The 21,650-nt window shown below is 40.2% G+C and overlaps 1 protein-coding gene and 1 long non-coding RNA gene across 6 annotated transcripts in view; one reads left to right on the top strand and one right to left on the bottom strand.

Annotated features, from left to right (window-relative positions):
• LOC131501687 (uncharacterized) overlaps positions 1–11,612 on the bottom strand; it is a 35,052-nt gene extending 23,440 nt beyond the window's left edge. The window contains exon 1 of the long non-coding RNA XR_009256853.1: positions 11,492–11,612. This is a non-coding gene — a long non-coding RNA (uncharacterized LOC131501687). The remainder of the gene's footprint in view (positions 1–11,491) is intronic.
• The window catches only part of LOC131501683 (integrin alpha-D-like), a 155,946-nt gene that overhangs the window by 113,881 nt on the left and 20,415 nt on the right, over positions 1–21,650 (top strand). For 4 of the 5 annotated variants that reach the window (XM_058712058.1, XM_058712056.1, XM_058712055.1 and 1 more), the window contains exon 1: positions 20,207–20,336. The exons of the other annotated variant lie outside the window; for it this stretch is intronic. In XM_058712058.1, the coding sequence (XP_058568041.1) occupies positions 20,303–20,336 (34 nt within the window). In that variant the 5' untranslated portion in view covers positions 20,207–20,302. Of the gene's footprint in view, positions 1–20,206; positions 20,337–21,650 lie in introns of those variants that run through there. 5 annotated transcript variants of the gene reach the window in all.

Below are 21,650 nucleotides of genomic sequence, written 5' to 3'. Positions count from 1 at the left end.
AGGGTAGGAAGGGTGGAGAGGCGGTGCGCGCTCCACGGACCGGCGGGAGGGAGCCGGGGCAGAGGGGCGGCTCGCCGGCCAAGCAGAGCCCCCGAGTCTGGCCGGCAAAAGCGGAGGGGCCGGACGGACTGTGTTCCGACAGCAAGCGCCACGTAGCGTCTGGGAGGTCATAAGTTAACAGCTCTGCTCAGAAAGCGGGAAGGCTGGAGGACAAAGGGAGGGAGAGCTGCTGAGCGCCCGGACGACAGAGCTCAGCTTGGCGGGGAACAAAGGCGCTCACCAGCGCCATCTCCCCCGCCCATCCCCCAGCCAAAATCCCAAAGAGAACCAGTTCCTGTCAGGGAACTTGCTCGCTCTGTGCAAACACCCAACTCTGTGCTCCTGCGGAGCCAAACCTCCGGCAGCGGATCTGACTCCCTCCGGCTGCCACAGGGCCCCTCCTGAAGTGGATCACCTAAGGAGAAGCGAGCTAACCCTGCCCCTCCCGCCCCCGTGCACCTTGCCTACCCACCCCAGCTAATACGCCAGATCCCCAGCACCACAAGCCTGGCAATGTGCAAGTAGCCCAGATGGGTCACACCACCCCACAGTGAATCCCGCCCCTAGGAGAGGGGAAGAGAAGGCACACACCAAGTCTGACTGTGGCCCCAGCGGTGGGCTGGGGGCAGACATCAGGTCGGACTGCGGCTCCGCCCACCGACTCCAGTTATACACCACAGCACAGGGGAAGTGCCCTGCAGGTCCTCACCACTCCAGGGACTATCCAAAATGACCAAACGGAAGAATTCCCCTCAGAAGAATCTCCAGGAAATAACAACAGCTAATGAACTGATCAAAAAGGATTTAAATAATATAACAGAAAGCGAATTTAGAATAATAGTCATAAAATTAATCGCTGGGCTTGAAAACAGTATACAGGACAGCAGAGAATCTCTTGCCACAGAGATCAAGGGACTAAGGAACAGTCACGAGGAGCTGAAAAGCGCTTTAAATGAAATGCAAAACAAAATGGAAACGACGACAGCTCGGATTGAAGAGGCAGAGGAGAGAATAGGTGAACCAGAAGATAAAGTTATGGAAAAAGAGGAAGCTGAGAGAAAGAGAGATAAAAAAAATCCAGGAGTATGAGGGAAAAATTAGAGAACTAAGTGATACACTAAAAAGAAATAATATACGCATAATTGGTATCCCAGAGGAGGAAGAGAGAGGGAAAGGTGCTGAAGGGGTACTTGAAGAAATTATAGCTGAGAACTTCCCTGAACTGGGAAAGGAAAAAGACATTGAAATCCAAGAGGCACAGAGAACTCCCTTCAGACGTAACTTGAATCGATCTTCTGCACGACATATCATAGTGAAACTGGCAAAATACAAGGATAAAGAGAAAATTCTGAAAGCAGCAAGGGATAAACGTGCCCTCACATATAAAGGGAGACCTATAAGACTCGTGACTGATCTCTCCTTTGAAACTTGGCAGGCCAGAAAGGCTTGGCACGATATCTTCAGTGTGCTAAACAGAAAAAATATGCAGCCGAGAATCCTTTATCCAGCAAGTCTGTCATTTAGAATAGAAGGAGAGACAAAGGTCTTCCCAAACAAACAAAAACTGAAGGAATTTGTCACCACTAAACCAGCCCTACAAGAGATCCTAAGGGGGATCCTGTGAGACAAAGTACCAGAGACATCACTACAAGCATAAAACATACAGACATCACAATGACTCTAAACCCGTATCTTTCTATAATAACACTGAATGTAAATGGATTAAATGCGCCAACCAAAAGACGTAGGGTATCAGAATGGATAAAAAACCAAGACCCATCTATTTGCTGTCTACAAGAGACTCATTTGAGATCTGAGGACACCTTTAGACTGAGAGTGAGGGGATGGAGAACTATTTATCATGCCACTGGAAGCCAAAAGAAAGCTGGAGTAGCCATACTTATGTCAGACAAACTAGACTTTAAATTAAAGGCTGTAACAAGAGATGAAGAAGGGCATTATATAATAATTACAGGGTCTATCCATCAGGAAGAGCTAACAATTATAAATGTCTATGCGCCGAATACCGGAGCCCCCAGATATATAAAACAATTACTCATGAACATAAGCAACCTTATTGATAAGAATGTGGTCATTGCAGGGGACTTTAACACTCCACTTACAGAAATGGATAGATCATCTAGACACACGGTCAGTAAAGAAACAAGGGCCCTGAATGATACATTGGATCAGATGGACTTGACAGATATATTTAGAACTCTGCATCCCAAAGCAACACAATATACTTTCTTCTCGAGTGCACATGGAACATTCTCCAAGATAGATCATATACTGGGTCACAAAACAGCCCTTCATAAGTTTACAAGAATTGAAAGCATACCATGCATACTTTCAGACCACAATGCTATGAAGCTTGAAATCAACCACAGGAAAAAGTCTGGAAAACCTCCAAAAGCATGGAGGTTAAAGAACACCCTAGTAACGAATGAGTGGGTCAACCAGGCAATTAGAGAAGAAATTTAAAAATATATGGAAACAAACGAAAATGAAAATACAACAATCCAAACGCTTTGGGATGCAGCGAAGGCAGTCCTGAGAGGAAAATACATTGAAATCCAGGCCTATATCAAGAAACAAGAAAAATCCCAAATACAAAATCTAACAGCACACCTAAAGGAAATAGAAGCAGAACAGCAAAGGCAGCCTAAACCCAGCAGAAGAAGAGAAATCATAAAGATCAGAACAGAAATAAACAATATAGAATCTAAAAAAAAAACGGTAGAGCAGATCAACGAAACCAAGAGTTGGTTTTTTGAAAAAATAAACAAAATTGACAAACCTCTGGCCAGGCTTCTCAAAAAGAAAAGGGAGATGACCCAAATAGATAAAATCATGAATGAAAATGGAATTATTACAACCAATCCCTCAGAGATACAAACAATTATCAGGGAATACTATGAAAAATTATATGCCAACAAATTGGACAACCTGGAAGAAATGGACAAATTCCTAAACACCCACACTCTTCCAAAACTCAATCAGGAGGAAATAGAAAGCTTGAACAGACCCATAACCAGAGAAGAAATTGAATCGGTTATCAAAAATCTCCCAACAAATAAGAGTCCAGGACCAGATGGCTTCCCAGGGGAGTTGTACCAGATGTTTAAAGCAAAGATAATATCTGTACTTTTCAAGCTATTCCAAGAAATAGAAAGGGAAGGAAAACTTCCAGACTCATTCTATGAAGCCAGTATTACTTTGATTCCTAAACCAGACAGAGACCCAGTAAAAAAAAGAGAACTACAGGCCAATATCCCTGATGAATATGGATGCAAAAATTCTCAATAAGATACTAGCAAATCGAATTCAACAGCATATAAAAAGAATTATTCACCATAATCAAGTGGGATTCATTCCTGGGATGCAGGGCTGGTTCAACATTCGCAAATCGATCAACGTGATACATCACATTAACAACAAAAAAAGAGAAGAACCATATGATCCTGTCAATCGATGCAGAAAAGGCCTTTGACAAAATCCAGCACCCTTTCTTAATAAAAACCCTTGAGAAAGTCGGGATAGAAGGAACATACTTAAAGATCATAAAAGCCATTTATGAAAAGCCCACAGCTAACATCATCCTCAATGGGGAAAAACTGAGAGCTTTTTCCCTGAGATCAGGAACACGACAGGGATGCCCACTCTCACCGCTGTTGTTTAATATAGTGCTGGAAGTTCTAGCATCAGCAATCAGACAACAAAAGGAAATCAAAGGCATCAAAATTGGCAAAGATGAAGTCAAGCTTTCGCTTTTTGCAGATGACATGATATTATACATGGAAAATCCGATAGACTCCACCAAAAGTCTGCTAGAACTGATACATGGATTCAGCAAAGTTGCAGGATACAAAATCAATGTACAGAAATCAGTTGCATTCTTATACACTAACAATGAAGCAACAGAAAGACAAATAAAGAAACTGATCCCATTCACAATTGCACCAAGAAGCATAAAATACCTAGGAATAAATCTAACCAAAGATGTAAAAGATCTGTATGCTGAAAACTATAGAAAGCTTATGCAGGTAATTGAAGAAGATATAAAGAAATGGAAAGACATTCCCTGCTCATGGATTGGAAGAATAAATATTGTTAAAATGTCAATACTACCCAAAGCTATCTACACATTCAATGCAATCCCAATCAAAATTGCACCAGCATTCTTCTTGAAACTAGAACAAGCAATCCTAAAATTCATATGGAACCACAAAAGGCCCCGAATAGCCAAAGTAATTTTGAAGAAGAAGACCAAAGCAGGAGGCATCACAATCCCAGACTTTAGCCTCTACTACAAAGCTGTCATCATCAAGACAGCATGGTATTGGCATAAAAACAGACACATAGACCAATGGAATCGAATAGAAACCCCAGAACTAGACCCACAAACGTATGGCCAACTCATTTTTGACAAAGCAGGAAAGAACATCCAATGGAAAAAAGACAGTCTCTTTAACAAATGGTGCTGGGAGAACTGGACAGCAACATGCAGAAGGTTGAAACTAGACCACTTTCTCACACCATTCACAAAAATAAACTCAAAATGGATAAAGGACCTGAATGTGAGACAGGAAACCATCAAAACCTTAGAGGAGAAAGCAGGAAAAGACCTCTCTGACCTCAGCCGTAGCAATCTCTTACTCGGCACATCCCCAAAGGCAAGGGAATTAAAAGCAAAAGTGAATTACTGGGACCTTATGAAGATAAAAAGCTTCTGCACAGCAAAGGAAACGACCAACAAAACTAAAAGGCAACCAACGGAATGGGAAAAGATATTTGCAAATGACACATCGGACAAAGGGCTAGTATCCAAAATCTATAAAGAGCTCATCAAACTCCACACCCGAAAAACAAATAACCCAGTGAAGAAATGGGCAGAAAACATGAATAGACACTTCTCTAAAGAAGACATCCGGATGGCCAACAGGCACATGAAAAGATGTTCAACGTCGCTCCTCATCAGGGAAATACAAATCAAAACCACACTCAGATACCACCTCACGCCAGTCAGAGTGGCCAAAATGAAGAAATCAGGAGACTATAGATGCTGGAGAGGATGTGGAGAGACGGGAACCCTCTTGCACTGTTGGTGGGAATGCAAATTGGTGCAGCCGCTCTGGAAAGCAGTGTGGAGGTTCCTCAGAAAATTAAAAATAGACCTACCCTATGACCCAGCAATAGCACTGCTAGGAATTTATCCAAGGGATACAGGAGTACTGATGCATAGGGGCACTTGTACCCCAATGTTTATAGCAGCACTCTCAACAATAGCCAAATTATGGAAAGAGCCTAAATGTCCATCAACTGATGAATGGATAAAGAAATTGTGGTTTATATACACAATGGAATACTACGTGGCAATGAGAAAAAATGAAATATGGCGTTTTGTAGCAGCGTGGATGGAACTGGAGAGTGTGATGCTAAGTGAAATAAGCCATACAGAGAAAGACAGATACCATATGGTTTCACTCTTATGTGGATCCTGAGAAACGTAACAGAAACCCATGGGGGAGGGGAAGGGGAAAAAAAAAAAAAGAGGTTAGAGTGGGAGAGAGCCAAAGCATAAGAGACTGTTAAAAACTGAGAACAAACTGAGGGTTGATGGGGGGTGGGAGGGAGGGCAGGGTGGGTGATGGGTATTGAGGAGGGCACCTTTTGGGATGAGCACTGGGTGTTGTATGGAAACCAATTTGACAGTAAATTTCATATATTAAAAAATAAATAAATAAATAAAAAATATATATATATATGCTTTTCAGCATGCCACTTACTACCACTTGATATCTGTATTAACTTCGTTGCTTAACTTTTCACATATGTGTGAAGTCTGTGGGTCGAACTTAGGATCAACTAGTCTTGGCTCTGAACTGTAGGTTGGGTTGAACTCTGTTGCATGTGTTTTTGAATCATAATTGTTTAATCATAAATTATCCATGCCATGTTCTTATAACAGGTCATAGGAATTCATAAGGTCAAGGCAAAATATACCCACACGTTTAAGCCCATATCATGTTTACTAGCATTATATTAAGCCAAGAGAGTTACAGAGCTAAGTCCAACATCATGGCTCTGGAAAATACAGTCCACCCATAGTGAAAGCCAGGCAGAGTTACATGGACAAGGGTATAGGTGTAATTAATCTCCACAATGCATAAAAAGATAAGCAATGAAGTACCTGTGCTTTTTAGATTAAATAAATTACTTAAGTTATCTTGAAGGTTGATAATTCTCAAATTCTTCACCATGAGAAGACATTTTTAAGTTTCTAAATATTATTTTATAGCCATTTCCTATGTCATGACAAACTAGATTATTAAAAAATAAAAGTATTTCAAATAACAAAAAAAAAAAAAAAACAAAACAGAGGAAGCTGCCAACATCCCTAGGTTATGACGTTCGCAAACAATTCAAGTTTCAAATGATACTGTGGCCGATAACAGGCCTATGTTTCTCCGAAAAGGCGCAAAACAATCTGTGTGTGTGTTTGTGTAAGAAAACAAAGTTTCTGGGAGTTTACCCAAGAAACAAAATGCTGAAGAGTGATTACCCGTGCAGAGCGGGACTGGAGGTTATCAAGAAGGCGTTTCTAGGGGCGCCTGGGTGGCGCAGTCGGTTGAGCGTCCGACTTCAGCCAGGTCACGATCTCGCGGTCCGTGGGTTCGAGCCCCACGTCGGGCTCTGGGCTGATGGCTCGGAGCCTGGAGCCTGTTTCCGATTCTGTGTCTCCCTCTCTCTCTGCCCCTCCCCCGTTCATGCTCTGTCTCTCTCTGTCCCAAAAATAAATAAAAAACATTGAAAAAAAAATTAAAAAAAAAAAGAAGGCGTTTCTATTTTAATTTAGTTGGGGGGCGGGTTCCGTGTTGACTTTTTTAACCAGGTCTACGTATTGTGTTTATAATATAAAAAAGTAATGAAGCAATTTTAAAGCTGGAAGATAGAATAAAGAAAAGATTTATTAAAGCCTTGGAAAAAAGTGAAAAAAAGAAAAGAAAAATAAATAAACCAGCCCTACAAGAGATCCTAAGGGGACTCTGTGAGTGTAATGTTGCAAAGACCACGAAGGACCAGAGAAATCACTACAAACATGAAACCTACAGATAACACAATGACATTGAATCCGTAACTTTCAGTAATAACACTGAATGTAAATGGACTAAATGCTCCAATCAAAAGACATAGGGTATCAGAATGGATAAAAAACAAGATCTGTTGCATCCACGCGACTCCTGAAACAGAATGCTACGGGCACGAGTGACAGTTGCAATAAAGTTTATTACAATGAGAGGCAAGGCCGACTGATCGGGACCAACACTCTTGATAAGAGTGTGGCCTCGAATAGCCGGGGTACAGAGTTTTTAAAGCCGATCACATCGTTTTATCATTATCTGGGAACAGAACAGAGAAACAGTTCCCAGATGAGTTAGAAACAGTTGCCAGATGAGTCAGAAACAGTTATCGAATGAGGTGATTATTTTAGACTTTCTGCCGCTAAGTTGCAACCAGTGGATCTCCTTGACCTTGTCTCTGATGCTCTTTTTTGAGGTTTTGTTTCCTTCATTGGTAAAGCCTGATTCACAAGAGTATGAAGTATGATTTACAAGAGTAAAAGCAAGGTTGTTATCTTTTGACCTTCAGTGTCAGAACAAAGTTGTTATCTTTCAAGCTAAGCATTAGCCCTACAGTACAATTTAACCCTTACAGATCTATCTATTTGCTATCTACAAAAGACACATTTGAACTTGAGGACGCCTTCAGATTGAAAGTGAGGGTATGGGAAAGCATCTATCATGCTATTGGAAGTCAAAAGAAAGCTGGAGTAGCCATACTTATATCAGACAAACTAGATTTTAAACTAAAGGCTGTAACAAGAGATGAAGAAGGGCATTGTATCATAATTATGGGTCTGTCCATCAAGAAGAGATAACAATTATAAATATTTATGCACTGAATATGGAAGCATCCAAATATATAAAACATTCAAAAATGTAAGCAATCTTATTGGTAAGAATGTGGTAATTTCAGGGGACTTTAATTCTCCACTTACAACAATGGACAGATCATCTAGACAGAAAATCAGTAAAGAAACAATGGCCCTGAATGATACACTGGACCAGATGGACTTGACAGATATATTCAGAACTTTTCATCCAAAAGCAACAGAATACACATTCTTCTCGAGTGCACATGGAACATTCTCCAAGATAGATCACATGCTGGGTCACAAAACAGCCCTCAATAAATATAAAAGAATTGACATCATATCATGCACATTTTCAGATCATAATGCTATGAAAGTTGAAATCAACCACAGGAAACAGTTTGGAAAACCTCCAAATGCATGGAGTTAAAGAACATCCTACTAAAGAATGAATGGGTGACCAGGAAATTAAAGAAGAAATTTAAAAATATATGGAAAGAAATGAAAATGAAAACAAGACAGTCAAAGCCCTGTGGAATGCAGCAAAGGCTGTCCTAAGGGGAAAATACATTGCAATCCAGGCCTACCTCAAGAAACAAGAAAAAACCCAAATACAAAATAGAACATCAAACCTAAAGGAATTAGAAGCAGAACAACAAAGAAACCCCAAGACCAGCAGTAGAAGAGAAATAATAAAGATCAGAGCACAAATAAACAATCTAAAATCCAAAAACACATTAGAACAGGTCAATGAAACTAAGAGCTGGTTTTTTGAAAAAATAAACAAAATTCATAAATCCCAACCAGATTTCTCAAAAGGAAAAGAGAGAGGACCTAAATAGATAAAATCACGAATGAAAATGGATTTATGACAACAAATCCTCAGAACTACAAGCAATTATTAGAGAATACTAAGAAAAATTATATGCCAACAAATAAGACAACCTGGAGGAAATGGACAAATTCCTATACACCCACACCCTACCAAAACTCAAACGGGAAGAAATAGAAAATTTGAACAGACCCGTAACCAGTGAAGAAATTGAATCAGTTATCAAAAATGTCCCAACAAACAAGGGTCCTGGGCCAGATGGTTCCCAGGGGAATTCTACCACACATTTAAAGCAGAGATAATACCTATCCTTCTAAAGCTGTTCCAAAATAGAAACAGAAGGAAAAATTCAGGACTCATTCTATGAAGCCAGCATTACTTTGATCCCCAAACCAGACAGAGACCCCCCCAAAAAGGAGAATTACAGGCCAATATCCCTGATGAATATGGATGCAAAAATTCTCAACAAGGTCCTAGCAAATTGAATTCAGCAGCATATAAAAAGAATTATTCACCATGATCAGGTGGGATTCATTCCTGGGCTTCAGGGCAGGTTCAATATTTGCAAATCAATGTGATACATCATGTTAATAAAAGAAAGGATAAGAACCATGTGATCCTGTCAATAGATGCAGAAAAAGGATTGGACAGAATACAGCATCGTTTCTTAATAAAAATCCTCAGGAATGTTGGTATAGAAGGAACATACTTAAACATCATAAAAGCCATTTATGAAAATCCCACAGCTAATATTATCCTCAATGGGGAAAAAGTGAGAGCTTTCCCCTGAGATCAGGAACACGACACAGATATCCACTCTCACAACTGTTGTTTAACATAGTGTTGGAAGTCCTAAAATCACCAATCAGATGACAAAATGAAATAAAAAACATCAAAATTTTGGCTATTCGGGGCCTTTTGTGGTTCCATATGAATTTTAGGATTGCTTGTTCTAGTTTCGAGAAGAATGCTGGTGCAATTTTGATTGGGATTGCATTGAATGTGTAGATAGCTTTGGGTAGTATTGACATTTTGACAATATTTATTCTTCCAATCCATGAGCAGGGAATGTCTACCCCAATGTTTATAGCAGCACTCTCAACAATCGCCAAATTATGGAAAGAGCCTAAATGTCCATCAACTGATGAATGGATAAAGAAATTGTGGTTTATATACACAATGGAATACTACGTGGCAATGAGAAAGAATGAAATATGGCCTTTTGTAGCAACGTGGATGGAACTGGAGAGTTTGATGCTAAGTGAAATAAGCCATACAGAGAAAGACAGATACCATATGGTTTCACTCTTATGTGGATCCTGAGAAACGTAACAGAAACCCATGGGGGAGGGGAAGGGAAAAAAAAAAAAAGAGGTTAGAGTGGGAGAGAGCCAAAGCATAAGAGACTGTTAAAAACTGAGAACAAACTGAGGGTTGATGGGGAGTGGGAGGGAGGGCAGGGTGGGTGATGGGTATTGAGGAGGGCACCTTTTGGGATGAGCACTGGGTGTTGTATGGAAACCAATTTGACAGTAAATTTCATATATTAAAAATAAAAAAAAATAAAAAAAAAACATCAAAATTGGCAAAGAAGTTGAGCTTTCATTTTTCGCAGATGACTTGATATTCCACATGGAAAACCGGAAAGACTCCACCAAAAAGCTGCTAGAACTGATACATGAATTCAGCAAAGTTGCAGGGTACAAAATCAATGTACAGAAATCTTGCATTTCTATACACCAATAATGAAGAAAAAGAAAGAGAAATCAAGTCTTCGATCCCACTTACAATTGCACCAAGAGCCATAAAATACCTAGGAATAAACCTAACCAAATATGTAAAAGATCTGTATGCTGAAAACTATAGAAAGCTTATGAAGGAAATTAAAGAAGATACAAAGAAATGGAAAAACCTTCCATGCTCATGGATAGAAGAATAAATATGGTTAAATTGTCAATACTACCCAAAGCTATCTACACATTTCATGTAATCCCAATCAAAATTGCACCAGCATTCTTCTCAAAGCTAGAACAAGCAACCCTAAAATTTGTATGGAACCACAAAAGACCCCAAATAGCCAAAGTAATTTTGAAGAAGAAGACCAAGGTGGGAGGCATCAGAATCTCAGACTTTAGCCTCTACTACAAAGCTGTAATCATCAAGACAGCATGGTATTGGCAGAAGAACAGACACATAGACCAATGGAATCGAATAGAGACTCTAGAATTGGACCCACAAAAGTATGGCCAACTAATCTTTGACAAAGCAGGAAAGGATAGTCAATGGAATAAAGACAGTCTCTTCAGCAAGTGGTGCTGCTGGGAGAACTGGACAGCAACATGCAGAAGAATGAACCTGCACCACTTCCTTACACCATACACAAAAATAAACTCAAAATGGATGAAAGACCTAAATGTGAGACATGAAACTATCAAAACCCTAGAGGAGAAAGCAGACAACAACCTCTTTGACCTCACCTGAAGCAATTTCTTGCTCAACACATCTCCAAAGGCAAGGGAATTAAAAGCAAAAATGAACTATTGGGACCTCATGAAGATAAAAAAGCTTCTGCACTGCAAAGGAATAATCAACAAAACTAAAAGGCAAACAACGGAATGGGAAAAGATATTTGCAAATGACATGTCAGATAAAGGGTTAATATCCAAAATCTATACAGAACTTACCAAACTCCACACCTGAAAAACAAATAATCCAGTGAAGAAATGGGCAGAAAACATAAATAGACACTTTTCCATAGAAGACATCCAGGGGGCCAACAGACACATGAAACAATGCTCAACATCACTAATCATCAGAGAGATGCAAATCACAACCACACTGAGATACCACTTCACACCAGTCAGAGTGGCTAAAATTAACAACTCAGGAAACAACAGATGCTGGTGAGGATGTGGAGAAAAGGGAACCCTCTTGCACTGTTGGTGGAAATGCACACTGGTGCAGCTGCTCTGGAAAACAGTATGGAGTTTCCTCAAAAAACAAAACAAAACAAAACAAAACAACGACCAAGCAATAGCACTAGTAGGAATTTTCAAAGGATACAGAAGTGCTGATCCACAGGGGCACATGTACCCCAATGTTTATAGCAGCGCTTTCAACAATAGGCAAATTATGGAAAGAGCCTAAATATCCACCAACTGATGAATGTATAAAGATGTGGTTATGTATAGACAATGGAATGGTACTTGGCAATGAGAAAGAATGAAATCATACCATTTGCAGCAACATGGATGGAACTGGAAGGTATTATGCTAAGTGAAATAAGCCAGTCAAAGGAAGACAGATATCATAGATTTCAGTCATATGTGGATCTTAACAGAGACCATGGGGGAAGGGAAGGGGGAAAATACTTAAAAACAGAGAGGGAGGAAGGCAAACCATAACAGACTCTTAAATACAGAGAACAATCTGTGGGTTGATGTGGTGGTGGGGGAGAGGAGAAAATGGGTGATGAGCATTGAGGACTTAGGGCACTTGTTGGGATGAGCACTGGGTGTTGTATGTAAGCAATGAACCACAGGGATCTACTTGTGTAAGTACAACTTACACACTGTATGTTAGCTAATTTGACAATAAATTATATTAAAAAATAAAATAAAATCTGTCTTAAATGAAGGAAAAAAATATTATCAAAGAAAAAAAGTTTCCCCAAAACAAAATAATTGACATAGTTGGTACCCCCCCCAAAGTAGTAATAATTAAACTTGGTCAGTGCTGTGGGTTATATCATACTCCATGCCAAATTTGAAATTCAAGTTGGTAACTTATGTTAAGTTCATAATTGACCAAAACCTGATAAAGCCAATTATTGGACAGGCAAACTTTACATTTAATATTCTATTTACCATTTATGGCATTATACCAAAATTATAAACAGACTGTGAATAGACAAAATTTATAGATTGGATGCTAGATTAGATACTAAGATTGACCACAATAATTATCTTAATACTGCTTTACCACAATATGAACATTTTGGAATACTCTATTAAACGTCTTTAAAACAAAACTTTGAACACTGTTGTGAAAGGCAGAAGGGCAAGCCCTTATTCATTAACCATATCCAAATTACTCAAGGGGTGCTTTAGTGGTAGATTGGAGTATATAATAACTTCTGAGGGCACTTGGAATCTTACTGAAGATATAATCCAGAAAAAAGAAACTCCAGATGTTGGCCTCATTTCCCAAGCCAGTGAGTTATAGCATATATTTGAAAGACCAAATAAGGAGGTCTTCCCAATGTTCTTCTTAGGGGCATTAAGTAACATAGATGTCAATAGGTAGAAAAAGAACAGTACAAAAGTAGTACAAAAAGTAATCTCCAGAATAAAAAGCACCCCTGACCTTCTTGTTCCTAATAGCACCAATCCATTCCCTGAAAATAATAATTATTTTAACCTTTTTGATCCTGGTAACTTTAACTTACTAGTAGTTAAGCCCATGAAAATAGACAAAACCACAACAAATGATAATATGAACCCAGTCAGAGTCACTGAAGGGAAAGCTTATACTAGATAACTGACAAAAAATAGAATTGAGTCCCAACAACTGATTTAGACACAGAAACCCAGCAGCTATTAGAATTATGCTGCAAATGAGAGCACAGTCTGATCCTCATAGGAACAGAGGATGTGCAACCCAGAACTCTTACCACCAATGCTGAATTTAGTCAACATCTTAGAGTATTTGGAGAAAATAATATTAATTTACAAAGATCTTTGATTGGATAGCATAGGCCTAGACAGTAAGATGGCCTATATCTAATGCCATCCCTGAAAAACATCTCAATGGAAAATATCAGGGAAGCTACTCATATAATAATTAAATTAAGACTATTGGCTATGTTTGAGAAGGGACAGACACTCTCATGCTACATGTGGAAGCAACAGAAGAAATTTAAAATGTCATCCTAAAAACTGCTCCCATTGGATGGAACAGCACTATTTACAGTCTTTTCAGGCACCAGAAACACAGAAGAGCTGATTGATTTTATAAGAAGAGCAGAGCAACTTAGTCAAGAAAAAGCTATTGATAGCTTTGAGAAAGTGGGAGAAAATGGCAGAATAGGAGAATCCTGAGCTCACCTTCCATGGACATTCTGAGGCAACATGTAATGCAACTCACCCTGACAGCAACCTGAAGACTGTCAGAAGAGACCTTCTGCATCTAAAAACATAAAGAGAAGGTCACATCAAGAAGGGTAGGAGGGGCAGAGACATGGTCAGGCACCAAACCCCCATTACAATGACCCATAAGTCAGAAGGATATCACAGGCACAGAGGACTGAGAGGATCAAGCTCCACACCAGACACCCATGGCTCTGGGGACCTGCACGGGGAAGAAGAGGCCCCATGATGTCTGGCTTTGAAAATGAGCAGGACTTCCCTCTGGGAGCTTTGAAAATCAGCAAGGCTTAATTAACTCTGGGATGCCTGAGGGCTATAGGAAATGAAGTCTTTGCTATCAAGGACACAAGGATACAGCACACTGTATCACTTTGTCAGAGCCCCAAACAGAGGCATCCATATGAAAACACCTGGTAATAAATGAAGGAGATTTATTGACTAATTTTAGGGTGTGTGCTGTAGGGGCAAGTTTCTGCAGGAGGTTTCTCCTAAAACAGAAGTGTTGACAAGCACCATTTTTCTTGCCTTTTTTCAGCCTATCTGGCCAGAGGCGTTCAGAAGCCAGTTTTCATGCCATCCATGTTCTCATTCTAGCACTGCTTGCCCCACCCTGACATTCCCCTTTGGACCTACCCCACTCAACCCATCTGCCCTAACAGGCACTTTTCCAAAGATTCTCCTATTGCACCACACCCGACAGGCAGCATTGGTCAGGACCAGTCTCCCTGTAAAGTGACTGCTAGGGCACAGCAGGTAGTCCTGGTTGGGACCAGAAACCCTTCCAGAGTGGCTCCTGCCCCAAGGAATGGGGAAGCTAGCCCCAGCCACCAGCACACATGAAGTAGGTATTCAGCCAGCAGCACAGGATGCAAGCCCTAACTACAAGTTCACACACAGTAGTCATGGCCAGTCATTGCTGACAACTGGGCTTGAGGGTCTGCCTCACTGACCAGCATGTCTGCAGTAGTGACAGATCAGTCACAACAGGAGGACACAAGCAACCCACATAAAGCACACTTCTGGAGCACCTGGTTCTGGTAACCAGGAGATTGTTCTACTGGATACCACAGGATGTCTTGTACATAAGGCCACTAATTTTAAGACTAGGAGACATAGCTGATGGACCTAGTACACAGAAACAAACAGAGAGGATTAGACAAAAGGAGAAGACAGAGAAATATGTTCCAAATGAAAAAACAAGACAAAGCTCCCAAGAAATAGTAAAAGGAAACACTGATAAGCAATTTGCCTAATAAAGAGTTCAAAGTAATAAAATACTCGCTGAATAAAGAGTTCAAAGTAATAAAATACTCGCTGAATTATTTCAATTCAGTGAGAACTTCATCAAAGAAACAGAAAACATAAAAAAGAACCAGTCAGAGATAAAAAATACATGAACTGAAATGAAAAATACACTAGAGGGAATCACTACAGATTAGAGGATATGCAGAAGAATGGATCAGCAATCTGAAAGAAAGGGTAGTGGAAAGCATCCAAGCTGAACAGCAAAAAGAAGAATTTGTGAAGTGAGGATAAGTTAAAGGATCTCAACAATAACACCAAGCATACTAACATTAGCATTATATGGGTTGTAGGAGGAGAAGAAAAAGAGAAAGGAGCAGAAAAATTATTTAAGAAGAAATAAGTAAAAACTTCCTTAATCTGGGAGAGGAAATGGATATTCAGGTCCAGGAAGCATGGACAACTCCAACCAAATGAATGCCAGGAGGACCAAGTGTCCATCAATGGATGAATGGAACTAGACCACTTTCTCACACCATTCACAAAAATAAACTCAAAATGGATAAAGGACCTGAATGTGAGACAGGAAACCATCAAAACCTTAGAGGAGAAAGCAGGAAAAGACCTCTCTGACCTCAGCCGTAGCAATCTCTTACTCGGCACATCCCCAAAGGCAAGGGAATTAAAAGCAAAAGTGAATTACTGGGACCTTATGAAGATAAAAAGCTTCTGCACAGGAAAGGAAACAATGAACAAAACTAAAAGGCAACCAACGGAATGGGAAAAGATATTTGCAAATGACATATCGGACAAAGGGCTGGTATCCAAAATCTATAAAGAGCTCACCAAACTCCACACCCGAAAAACAAATAATCCAGTGAAGAAATGAGCAGAAAACATGAATAGACACTTCTCTAAAGAAGACATCCAGATGGCCAACAGGCACATGAAAAAATGCTCAACGTCGCTCATCAGGGAAATACAAATCAAAACCACACTCAGATATCACCTCATGCCAGTCAGAGTAGCTGAAATGAACAAAACAGGAGACTACAGATGCTGGAGAGGATGTGGACAAATGGGAACCTTCTTGCACTGTTGGTGGGAATGCAAATTGGTGCAGCCACTCTGGAAACCAGTGTGGAGGTTCCTCAAAAAATTAAAAATAGATCTACCCTATGACCCAGCAATAGCACTGCTAGGCATTTACCCAAGGGATACAGGAGTGCTGATGCATAGGGGCACTTGTACCTCAACGTTTATAGCAGTACTTTCAACAATAGCCAAATGATGGAAAGAGCTTAAATGTCCATCAACTGATGAATGGATAAAGAAATTGTGGTTTATATACACAATGGAATACTACGTGGCAATGAGAAAGAATGAAATATGGCCTTTTGTAGTAACATGGATGGAACTGGAGAGTGTTATGCTAAGTGAAATAAGTCATACAGAGAAGGACAGATTCCATGTGTTTTCACTCCTATGTGGATCTTGAGAAACTTAACAGAAGACCATGAGGGAGGGGAAGAAAAACATGGTTAGAGAGGGAGGGAGCCAAAATATAAGAGACTTTTATAAACTGAGAACAAACTGAGGGTTTATGAGGGGTGGGAGGGAGGGGTGGGTGGGTGATGGGTATTGAGGGCACCTGTTGGGATGAGCACTGGGTGTTGTATGGAAACCAATTTGACAATAAATTTCATAATAAAAAAAAGAAAAAAAGACACATAATAATTAAAATGGCAAAAAATAAAGAGAGAACCTTGAAAGCAGCAAGAGAAAACCAAACAAGAATATTTTATCCAGCAATGTTAACATTTGGAATTGAAGAAGAAATAGTTTCCCAGGCAAAATTTAATGGCCCTACCTATGGCATATCATTTTAAGTATACATGTGACAGTTATTTAAAATACTGGAAATGTCAAATACATGTTATCATTATAAAATCATTTCTAAACAAAAGTTTTTAGCTCAACTTACTTGAGCTGATATTTAATGAATAGAAAAAATTAATTAGAAGCTGGGAAGGGCACTGATGCAGGGAACGGGGCCAAAGATTATGATTGCTGGCTTTGAGGCTGACTTACCTACTTCCTGCAAAGAATGTCAAGGACAAGTTGAACAATACCCTTCTTCCTCTTGTGCTAAGGGGTCCGTAGCAAACAGCACCCTCCATCAGTTCTGTGAATCTGTGAACTTCTCTTTGTGTTTAGAACCACAAAATGATTTTTGATTATTTTCCTTAACACAAAATGTAAAGATATCTTCGTTTCCTCCATCTACAGTACACCTCATCTTTTAGACACAATCTTGAATGAATTAACATTTCATACATAATTTTTAATTTGGGACTTCCCTTCCCAAGCAAAGCTTGAGGGTAACTAATATTTCGCTGAATTCAGCAACTGTAAAGATTTCCAACTGCCTCAATTGTATTATCATTTGTCTCAGCAAAATTTTTGTTTGTTTTGCACTCATTAAAAAAAACAATAAGGGCATATTGCAAAAAGGTATTAAAATATTTATAAAAACCACACAGTGTCATAAAAGTATCTTTCTCCTAGGCCTGGTGATGAATGTTCCAAGGTTCTGATTCCTCCAACTTGCTGCAGGTGATATTCCTCAACTCTAGATATCTTCAGGGCACTTAATGGGGGTTCTATACTTGGCAGAACCACCAACTCTCTGTAAATTTTTTAAAGTTTTTGATATGGTAATTTATAATAAATACATATTTGGTCTTTGTCTTTTTTTCTGGCACAGAGCTCCTAAAATTCTTGGAATTCCCAAGTGATAAGAACAATATAGGTGTCTCATGTTACGAGGTGAGGTTTGGAAAGCACCTAAAAGTGGGAACTGGTTGCCAGTAGAGTCAAACATGGAATTAGAAGGTTAGAAGTTTCAGTCTCAACCCCCCCTCCCCAATTTCCTGGGAGGGGAGAGGGGCTCTAGATTGAGTTCAACCACCAAAGAGCAATGACTTAATCAATCATGCCTATGTAATGAAGCTTTCATAAAAATCCAAAAGCAGAGTTCTGGTAGCTTCTAGGTAGGTGAACAAGTAAAGATCTGGGAAGATTGCCATGATTGCCATGAAGCCTTCATGCTCTTTCCCCATACCTTGTCCTATGCATCTCTTGCATTTGGCTATTCCTGAGTTAACAACCTTTTTAATGGATCAGTAGTTTGGTAAGTAAAGGGTTTTACTGAGTTTTGTAGTTGCTCTAGGAAATTACTCAAATCCAAGGAAGGGGTTGTTGCAGACCTTCAAGCTATAGCCAGTGGGTCAGAAGCACAGGATTTATGTATTGGTTTAATATGATTTTAGATCCACTAGCAAGACAAAATAAAACTTGCTTTCATAAGTAAAGTTGTTTTGATATAAAAATAAAAGAAAATAAAAAAGTTGTTTCAGGATGTCATTATCTCATCTTTTCTCACTAATAAAAACTCAGTAGCTCAGCTGTTGAGGGCCCTGCTGGAGGCTTATCAGTAAAAATACGTGAAGAAGCAACCCTGAAAAGGGGACATTAATACAACAAATACCAAGAGTTTGTGAGGACTATCCAAGAGTGTTTAGTATGGTCAAGGTTACAATTGGCTGATCTAAATAGCCTTCTGAAGACCTTGGGGGAAGTTAGCTCCTGCCATGGTAAAACCAGCAGTGATGAAAGCCATGCAGCAACCTAATGTAGAAGATCATCTTGCCCACTTACACCTTGCCATTGTTCCCTATCACATGCTGTAGCACAGGGGAATTTTACCTTTGCACTGGTAGCTGGACATCAGTTCTTGGTTGGCTAACCTATCTCTGCTGAGTATCATTTTGCCCTGTATTTTAACCTTATAAATCTATTCCTGGACTTTGATACTTTGGACCTTTTTTCATGTTTTTGAGAAACATTTGTGTATGCTTAATTATAGAATATTCAAAACACAAAGGAAATTACAAAGAATAAATACCCTTATCTACCCTTATCCCATTTAACAAATGTTAAAATATTAAAGTATTAGATACCAAATATCAGGAGTTGAATGTTAAGTTTAACAAATTTAAAAGTTCCCTTTCCACCTCATCTGAGGTAATCATTGTTCCATATTCTATCCTCATAGATTAGTTTTGCCTGTTCATACAAAATGAATCAAACATTTTGCAGTCTGGTGTTTGACTTCTTTTCCTAATGACAAAGTTGAGATTCATCCATATCGTTACATCAATCTGTAGTCTGTTCTCTTATTATGGACTAGTAAACCCCTTGTATGACTACTAAGCCTATTTGCCAGTTTGATTATACATTTTCCTCTTGATGGAATCTGTTTTTTAATTTATTTTAATTTTTTAAATTTAAATTCAAGTTAGTTAACATATTGTTTATTATTGGTTTCAGTACAATTTAGTGATTCATCACTTACATATAACATACAACAGTGCTCATCCCAACAAGTGCCCTCCTTAATGCCCATCACCCATTTAGCTCACCCCCACCTACCTCCCTTCTAGCAACCCTCAGTTTCTATTCTATATTTAAGAGCCTGACACAGGGCTTAAACTCATGGACCATGAGATCATGACCTGAGTTGTAGTCAGTCACGTAACCGACTGAGCCACCCAGATGCACCGAGTCTGGTTTTTTAAACAACAGCCTAACTCGTGCTCAATCCCCAACACTGCTATCTGAGGGGAAGGTCTGCCTTTCTCCAGACTCACATCCATGTGGTGGGGCATCTGCAGCCATCTGTTTTACCCCTCCCAGTCATATGCACTTTGGTTTCTGGGCCCCAGGGGGGTCCCAGGATTCCCTGGGTATCAACTAGGTCTCAAGGGATGGGGGAGGGTGGACTTCTGGGAAAGCCAGGCCCTGGACAAGGAAGCCAGATCTCTAGAGGTGGTGGCAGTGGGAGAGTATGGGCGATTTTCTCCAAGGGTGTCTTTGGCCTTCTGTCCCTGCCTCTGTTCTATGATTAACCAAAGACTTCCTCACTGTGCCCCTCCTTCTGTTACTTGAAGGCCTGAGTCATTATTTTAATTCTCCCTGAGGACACTGAGCATCCTTCAGTGCTCTATTGCTCAGCTCTTCACTTCTCCTTCGATACACTGCTCAATGATGGCTTTTGGAATTATACTCCTTTTAGATGGTAAGTGGGGCCTCAGAGCTGGAAGAGGTCTGTCTTGTCTCTGAGAGAGACCAGAGGTCTCTATCTGGTAGGGCATTCTGGGGCTGGTGGTCAGCTCATATAGCTCTGTGGAGGAGGTGAGGCAAGGGAGTGCCTTAGTGTCTAGAGTCTGGTGTGGAAAGAGGAATGGCCTGGAATCAGGGAGGGTCATAACCTGAGCAAAGATGAGATAAGATGGACTCATAGGCTAAGTTTGGGTGGAGAATAAACTACTTCTCCACATTCCCCAAGGCTTCCCCCCACCTTCTGTCAGGTCCCTGGTGTGTGTGTGTGTGTGTGTGTGTGTGTGTGTGTGTTGTATGGTTGACAGGAGTCAGCCTCAGAGCCCCAGGGGGGAAGGCCATAGAAGTCAATAGGGAAGGGAAACTTTGGATATCTCATCCTTGGTCCTTGGTTTTGATTTCAGGTAGGTTGTTCCACGACTGCCAAGAGAATAGTCCAGAAATTGAACCTGTAACAGGATCACATTTCTGTGTCATTTGAAATGATTTGTGTGTCAGTCAAAAATCAGATTACACACAAAAATCCAGACTTTCAGCTTCTCTTGAGAAATGGGAAGGTCTGGAGCTCTGAATTCTAGACCCTGGTAATGCTTACCTCCTTTAAAAGGGCCACATTCTCTAAGTGCCCATAATTCCCTGGTACTCACACCACCCACTTCACTCACTGATGTCACCCTCTTGGCCTCTGAGACATTTCAGTCTGAGACTTTTGGCATCATCCTACTTGTCTGGTCATAGGTTCTTTTTTCAGACTCAGAAATAGAATCATCCTTTGAGGAGATTTGGGATGTGAAGCTCCCTTGCATGTGGCCATGGTAGGGTTATGGCACCTTCAACATCTGGCCTTTTCCCAGAACCCCAAGATTCAGTTGTTTGGACCTTTCCTGTCACATCCTGGCCTAATGGTTTATATTCTTAGAGCTTCCCTACTTTGGGGTTGGAGTTGACTCCTCAATCCAGAGACAGCTGGGAATTCTAGTAGAAATGGAGAAGAAACCTGCTGTCTAGGAGTGAGAGTTGTGGGAAAAGCCCTTGAAATGTAGGGGACCTTCCACTGAGGTTTTTGAGCTTAGTCACCAGAGAGGAGAATGTGAAGGATCAGGAGAGTGTGTTGGAATCCTGGCTCTACCAGGGACTTCCTGTGCAGTTCTGGGTCAGCCAACAAATAGTAAGTAATTGGTCACCTGTTAAGGGCCAGGCACTGCCTCAGGCACCAACACAAGATGGTTGCAGTCCTTGTTGTCTTAGAGCCTAGCACCAAGGAAGGGGGGCA

Source organism: Neofelis nebulosa, chromosome 18, assembly GCF_028018385.1.
Source record: "Neofelis nebulosa isolate mNeoNeb1 chromosome 18, mNeoNeb1.pri, whole genome shotgun sequence".
Lineage (NCBI taxonomy): Eukaryota > Metazoa > Chordata > Mammalia > Carnivora > Felidae > Neofelis > Neofelis nebulosa.
The sequence above is the reverse complement of the archived record's forward strand: the minus strand, read 5'-3'. Positions and strand labels throughout refer to the sequence as shown.